The sequence below is a fragment of the Oncorhynchus nerka genome, linkage group LG12 (assembly GCF_034236695.1).
Source record: "Oncorhynchus nerka isolate Pitt River linkage group LG12, Oner_Uvic_2.0, whole genome shotgun sequence".
Lineage (NCBI taxonomy): Eukaryota > Metazoa > Chordata > Actinopteri > Salmoniformes > Salmonidae > Oncorhynchus > Oncorhynchus nerka.
Window position 1 is genome coordinate 52,709,425 of NC_088407.1, and position 7,500 is coordinate 52,716,924.

Consider the following 7,500-nt stretch of genomic DNA (forward strand, 5'->3'; position numbering starts at 1 on the left):
GACTTCTTCCATTTGTGTTCAAGATCCAGCAAACCCAATAACACAAATACAAATACAGAGATCTAGAGAAAGAGTTGCATAGATAGAGGGGAAATATGTAGAGATAAAAAGGTAGAGGTGACAGAGTGGGGGAAGCCAAGAGAGAGGAAGGAAAGACAGAGTGGGGGAAGCCAAGAGAGAGGAAGGAAAGACAGAGTGGGGGAAGCCAAGAGAGAGGAAGGAAAGACAGAGTGGGGGAAGCCAAGTGAGAGGAAGGAAAGACAGAGTGGGGGAAGCAAAGAGAGAGGAAGGAAAGAGAGTGGGGAAGCCAAGAGAGAGGAAGGAAAGACACAGTGGGGAAGCCAAGAGAGAGGAAGGAAAGACAGAGTGGGGGAAGGAAAGAGAGAGGAAGGAAAGACAGAGTGGGGGAAGCCAAGAGAGAGGAAGGAAAGACAGAGTGGGGAAGCCAATAGAGAGGAAGGAAAGATAGAGTGGGGGAAGGAAAGAGAGAGGAAGGAAAGACAGAGTGGGGAAGCAAAGAGAGAGGAAGGAAAGACAGAGTGGGGGAAGGAAAGAGAGAGGAAGGAAAGACAGAGTGGGGGAAGCCAAGAGAGAGGAAGGAAAGACAGAGTGGGGGAAGCCAAGAGAGAGGAAGGAAAGACAGAGTGGGGGAAGCCAAGTGAGAGGAAGGAAAGACAGAGTGGGGGAAGCAAAGAGAGAGGAAGGAAAGAGAGTGGGGAAGCCAAGAGAGAGGAAGGAAAGACACAGTGGGGAAGCCAAGAGAGAGGAAGGAAAGACAGAGTGGGGAAGCCAAGAGAGAGGAAGGAAAGACAGAGTGGGGGAAGCCAAGAGAGAGGAAGGAAAGACACAGTGGGGAAGCCAAGAGAGAGGAAGGAAAGACAGAGTGGGGAAGCCAAGAGAGAGGAAGGAAAGACACAGTGGGGAAGCCAAGAGAGAGGAAGGAAAGACACAGTGGGGGAAGCCAAGAGAGAGGAAGGAAAGACAGAGTGGGGGAAGGAAAGAGAGAGGAAGGAAAGACAGAGTGGGGGAAGCCAAAAGAGAGGAAGGAAAGACAGAGTGGGAGAAGCAAAGAGAGAGGAAGGAAAGACAGAGTGGGGAAGCCAAGAGAGAGGAAGGAAAGACACAGTGGGGAAAGCCAAGACAGAGGAAGGAAAGACAGAGTGGGGGAAGCCAAGAGAGAGGAAGGAAAGACAGAGTGGGGGAAGCCAAGAGAGAGGAAGGAAAGACAGAGTGGGGAAGCCAAGAGAGAGGAAGGAAAGACACAGTGGGGAAGCCAAGAGAGAGGAAGGAAAGACACAGTGGGGAAGCCAAGAGAGAGGAAGGAAAGACAGAGTGGGGAAGCCAAGAGAGAGGAAGGAAAGACAGAGTGGGGAAGCCAAGAGAGAGGAAGGAAAGACACAGTGGGGAAGCCAAGAGAGAGGAAGGAAAGACACAGTGGGGAAGCCAAGAGAGAGGAAGGAAAGACAGAGTGGGGAAGCCAAGAGATAGGAAGGAAAGACACAGTGGGGAAGCCAAGAGAGAGGAAGGAAAGACAGAGTGGGGGAAAGAAAGAGAGAGGAAGGAAAGACAGAGTGGGGGAAGCCAAGAGAGAGGAAGGAAAGACAGAGTGGGGAAGCCAATAGAGAGGAAGGAAAGATAGAGTGGGGGAAGGAAAGAGAGAGGAAGGAAAGACAGAGTGGGGGAAGGAAAGAGAGAGGAAGGAAAGACAGAGTGGGGAAGCCAAGAGAGAGGAAGGAAAGACACAGTGGGGAAGCCAAGAGAGAGGAAGGAAAGACAGAGTGGGGGAAGCCAAGAGAGAGGAAGGAAAGATAGAGTGGGGGAAGGAAAGAGAGATTGGGGGAAACAAAGAGGGGAAGGAAAGACAGATTGGGGAAGCAAAGTGAAAGCAAAAGACAGGAGGGATGTTGAGTGAGACCGAGAGAGGGAGCGAGTGAGAGACATGAAGAGGGAGAGAGGAGAAGAGTAAAGAGAGAGTAGGAGTTTTCAGACTAGCAATTAGAGTGTGAGGGGTGGTGATGGCTAGCATTGATCCATGGTGTGTGTGTTCAGTTGGAGATAAGACACCTCCGTCCCCAGAGGAGAGCCCTGGGCGCTGGGCTAGGGAGGAGGAGGAGGCCCTTGGTATGGTGCTGGAGAGGCTGGATGAACTTCCTCTGGCTTCAACACACAACCTGAATGACAATGATGTTTAGGCCAGACCCAGACCCAGACCCAGATCCAGACCCAGACCCAGATCCAGACTCAGACCCAGACCTAGACCAAGTCCCAGACCTAGACCAAGTCCCAGACTTAGACCCAGACCTAGACCTAGTCCCAGACCTAGACCTAGTCCCAAACCTAGACCAAGTCCCAGACCTAGACCTAGACCTAGTCCCAGACCTAGACCTAGTCCCAGACCTAGACCAAGTCCCAGACCTAGACCAAGTCCCAGACCTAGACCCAGACCTAGACCCAGACCTAGACCTAGACCTAGTCCCAGACCTAGACCAAGTCCCAGACATAGACCCAGACCTAGACCCAGACCCAGTCCAAGGCCTAGACCCAGACCCCAGAACAGCTAGACCCAGACCCCAGAACCATACCTAGTCCTAGACCCAGACTTAAACAGCAGCCTAATTTTTGTTCTGAATTGATTGTATTATCCAGTGGGTTTAACCTCTCTCTCTCTCTCTCTCTCTCTCTCTCTCTCTCTCTCTCTCTCTCTCTCTCTCTCTCTCTCTCTCTCTCCCCTCTCTCTCTCTCTCTCTCTCTCTCTCTCTCTCTCTCTCTCTCTCTCTCTCTCTCTCTCGCTCTCTCTCCTCTCTCTCTCTCTCTCTCTCTCTCTCTCTCTCTCTCTCTCTCTCTCTCTCTCTCTCTCTCTCTCTCTCTCTCTCTCTCTCTCTCTCTCTCTCTCTCTCTCTCTCTCTCTCCCTCTCTCTCCCCCGCCCTCTCCCTCTCCCTCCCTCAGGTTTCTCCACGCTGTCGCTGGCAGACCAGATGAGTCTACTGCAGAGTGCGTGGATGGAGATTCTGATCCTGCGTGTGGTGTACCGCTCGCTGTCCTTCGAGGACAAGCTGGTGTATGCTGAGGACTACATCATGGACGAGGACCAGTCCAAGCTGGCAGGTCTTCTTGATCTCAACAACGCCATACTGCAACTGGTGAAGAAATACAAAGCCATGAAGCTGGAGAAGGAAGAGTTTGTCACTCTCAAGGCTATCGCTCTGGCTAATTCAGGTGAGAACACACACACACACGTCCACACAGTCCCTTCCTCATGCACTCTCTTAAACCAACTCAGACAGGCACACTTCTGAGTAGCTGTTGGCACTCAACTAAATTGTAGTAAATACTAAACAAGATTCTCAGAAATGGTACTGGATTTAAACCATAGCTGTAACTGTATTCTATAACTCTATGATTTCCTGTTATGTCTGAGTGTTGTCCTGTTTCCAGTCTTGTTAACATCCTGAGTATGATTCATGCTTCCATCTAATCTCTATGAAATATCAAAGTGATATTTCATGTATTTCATTTTGAAAGCTGATATTACATTTGCCTCAGTGGTACAATGGTAAAACATTATGAATCAGTCCCCATCGTCTCTTGTCCTTGCTCTTGTAATACAAATATACAAAATGTAATAGTGTAGTCATTTACCAGATGCTTTTATCCAAAGTGACTTATGTGGCCCATGCTGGAAATAAACCCCCAACTCTGGTGTTGTTTGTTTCCTTCTCCAAACCATTTCTCCACTATCAGAAGGTATGTAAGGACAGAGTGTCAGAAAAGAGGACTTAAGATCTGAATCCTCCCCCTCTTTCTCCCCTCCTCCACCTCTCCTTCCCCTCCTCCACCTCCCCTCCTCTTCCTCCCCTCTTCCACCTCCTCCTCCTCCTCCTCCACCTCCCCCTTCTTTTCTTCCCCTCATCCACCCCTTCTCTTTCTCCCCTCCTCCACCTCTCCTCCTCCTCCTCCTCCTCCTCCTCCACCTCCTCCTCCTTCTCCTCTACCTCCCCTCCTCTTCTTCCCCTCCTCCTCCACCTCCCTCCTCCACTCCTCTTCCTCCTCCCCTCCTCTTCCTCCTCCTCCTCCTCCTCCACCTCCTCCTCCTCCTCCTCCTCCACCTCCCCTTCTATTCTTCCCCTCCTCCACCCCTCCTCTTTCTCCCCCTCCTCCACCTCTCCTCCTCCTCCTCCTCCTCCACCTCCTCCTCCTTCTCCTCTACCTCCCCTCCTCTTCTTCCCCTCCTCCTCCTCCACTCCTCCACCTCCCTCCTCTTCATCCCCTCCTAAACCTCCCTCCTCCACCTCCTCCCCTCCCCTACCTCCTCCTCTCCTCCACCTCACCTCCCTCCTACTCTCCTCTCCTCCACCTCCCCTCCTACACCTCCCCTTCTCTTCCTCCCCTCTTCCACCTCCTCCTCCTCCTCCTCCTCCCCCACCTCCCCTTCTTTTCTTCCCCTCATCCACCCCTCCTCTTTCTCCTGCCTCCTCCACCTCTCCTCCTCCTCCTCCTCCACCTCCTCCTCCTTCTCCTCTACCTCCCCTCCTCTTCTTCCCTCCTCCTCCACCTCCCCTCCTCCACTCCTCTTCCTCCTCCCCTCCTCTTCCTCCTCCTCCTCCTCCCTCCTCCTCCACCTCCTCCTCCTCCCCCTCCTCCACCTCCCCTTCTATTCTTCCCCTCCTCCACCCCTCCTCTTTCTCCCCTCCTCCACCTCTCCTCCTCCTCCTCCTCCTCCTCCTCCACCTCCTCCTCCTTCTCCTCTACCTCCCCTCCTCTTCTTCCCCTCCTCCTCCTCCACTCCTCCACCTCCTCTCCTCTTCTTCCCCTCCTAAACCTCCCTCCTCCACCTCCTCCCCTCCCCTACCTCCTCCTCTCCTCCACCTCACCTCCCCTCCTACTCTCCTCTCCTCCACCTCCCCTCCTACACCTCCCCTTCTCTTCCTCCCCTCCTCTACCTCCCCTCCTCCACCTCCCCTCCTCCCATGAGACTCATAAGAGAAGCACCGTCAAAGAGGTGATTTAAATACATCCCCACAGCAGACACATACATTCAGACAGTGAAACATGCACCTGCACACACTCACACACACACACACTCCCTGAAGCGTAGTAGTGGCTGTCCCTTTTACAATTAGCATAGTGGTCTCCTCAGATGCCTGTTAAATAAGGCACGATCATTAGGACCCCGCATGTCAATAACCGCCTCTGATGTCGTCCGGCATCGACAGTCCTGCCTAGCCCTCTTCTCCCTTCTCCCTCCCCCTCTCCTCCCGGTGACCCCATCTTTGAACTTTATCTTGATTGCCGGCCAGTAGTTTTCCCTTTAATTACAAGAAGGAAACTGTCAATAGAATCTGTTAAATGGGATGCAATGGGCGGCTTGAATGGGAGGACGGCTATTTGTTCAAATTCTCCAGCGCTCAACGTATTGACAGTTTGTTTTCTGGGGCCATATGTGGCGATCAATCTCGGGCCGGGCCCAGCCACGCTGAAAAATGAAAGAGCAGATTGCTTCTGCTGGCCGTGGGATGACGGTTCACTATTTGGCGAGCGGAGGATTGGGGGAGAGTCTGGGAACATGGGAACGTTTCAGCCCTCCTGCCACAAGCGCACCCCAGAGAGGGCTTGGACGTGCGACTCCTTAGAGAAATGTTTTTTTTTAATTGATTTTGTGCTTAAGTGTTCATCCATGCTGTCGATGACACAGACGGAGACTGATAGCAGCTGGAGTCCTTCACAACAGACTTCTTTGTGTGTGTTACATTTCTGCATGGGGACTCATATTGAATATACTTTATACTGTATGTCACCTGTAGGCCACTTTGGATAAAAATGTTTGCTAAGTGGTTACTGTTGGAAATGTCTGTTAATGAAAAATATATATATTTAGGATCAGAAACTAATGAAGAAGTGATGCAGACAAGTTTATGATCAAAACTATAAGGTTTTAGTTGTTAGTCAATATTTATTTCAGTTTGTTAAAGGTGAGCCAGTGTAACAACAACAGAAAGCTGGTATTAGCATTTTGAAGGGCAGGGACATAATTAATTCTTTGAATGCTAATCTTCTGCATTAATGATGGGAACCCTTAAGAAATGCTACTGTACGTGATTCACATATAAAGATGTAGATGTGTGTGTGTGTGTGTGTGTGTTAACAGTCCCTGTTTAACCTCACTGCTCATTAGCAACATGCTACGCTAATAGAACACAGTGTTTCCTGCCACTTTAAGTCTGGGACACACACACACACACACACACACACACACACACACACACACACACACACACACACACAGAAGAATATCTACTTGCTATTATAATTGTCAAACACTCTTGGGAGGAGTGCATCTCTTTCCTATAGAGCTAAGAAACATAAGTTATCCACACAATTACCAGGACATGTTTGACTAGCATGTTAATTTAAGTAACAGCCAAATTACATTAAGTCTCCTGTCACCTTAAGACTTAATTGAATTCTCATTGATTTACTACTGTTACGCCATGTGGCATTTTATCTAACAGCAGTGGACAAACACCTTAGAATATGGTGTCAAATGTTTTGATTAGGAGGATAGTGTTTTACTGTGAAAAAACCCAAAAGCCACCATGTTATTACTGAAATATGGAATTAGTTCAATTGACATCTTCACGATGTTCGAAAGAGCCTTCATTGTGGCCTACGCCTTTCTACAGGAAAAAGAAATATTGGTGTAGTATTATCATTTATGTAGTATTATAGAAACAGATGGAATAGAGTGGAGACATACCGTGTGTAGTATTATAGAAACAGATGGAATAGAGTGGAGACATACAGTACAGTGTGTAGTATTATAGAAACAGATGGAATAGAGTGGAGACATACCGTGTGTAGTATTATAGAAACAGATGGAATAGAGTGGAGACATACCATGTGTAGTATTATAGAAACAGATGGAATAGAGTGGAGACACCATGTGTAGTATTATAGAAACAGTTGGAATAGAGTAGAAACACCATGTGTAGTATTATAGAAACAGATGGAATAGAGTGGAGACATACTGTGTGTAGTATTATAGAAACAGATGGAATTGAGTGGAGACACCATGTGTAGTATTATAGAAACAGATGGAATAGAGTGGAGACATACCGTGTGTAGTATTATAGAAACAGATGGAATAGAGTGGAGACATACCGTGTGTAGTATTATAGAAACAGATGGAATTGAGTGGAGACATACCGTGTGTAGTATTATAGAAACAGATGGAATTGAGTGGAGACACCATGTGTAGTATTATAGAAACAGTTGGAGTAGAAACACTGTGTGTAGTATTATAGAAACAGATGGAATTGAGTGGAGACATACCGTGTGTAGTATTATAGAAACAGTTGGAATAGAGTGGAGACATACCGTGTGTAGTATTATAGAAACAGATGGAATAGAGTGGAGACATACCGTGTGTAGTATTATAGAAACAGATGGAATAGAGTGGAGACACCATGTGTAGTATTATAGAAACAGTTGGAATAGAGTAG

At 48.7% G+C, this 7,500-nt stretch overlaps 1 protein-coding gene across 3 annotated transcripts in view; it reads left to right on the forward strand.

Moving 5' to 3' along the window:
- Nucleotides 1-7,500, forward strand: part of LOC115138788 (estrogen-related receptor gamma) — a 112,242-nt gene that overhangs the window by 100,421 nt on the left and 4,321 nt on the right. For all 3 annotated transcript variants that reach the window (XM_065025641.1, XM_065025642.1, XM_065025643.1), the window contains exon 7: nucleotides 2,948-3,217. In XM_065025641.1, the coding sequence (XP_064881713.1) occupies nucleotides 2,948-3,217 (270 nt within the window). The remainder of the gene's footprint in view (nucleotides 1-2,947; nucleotides 3,218-7,500) is intronic.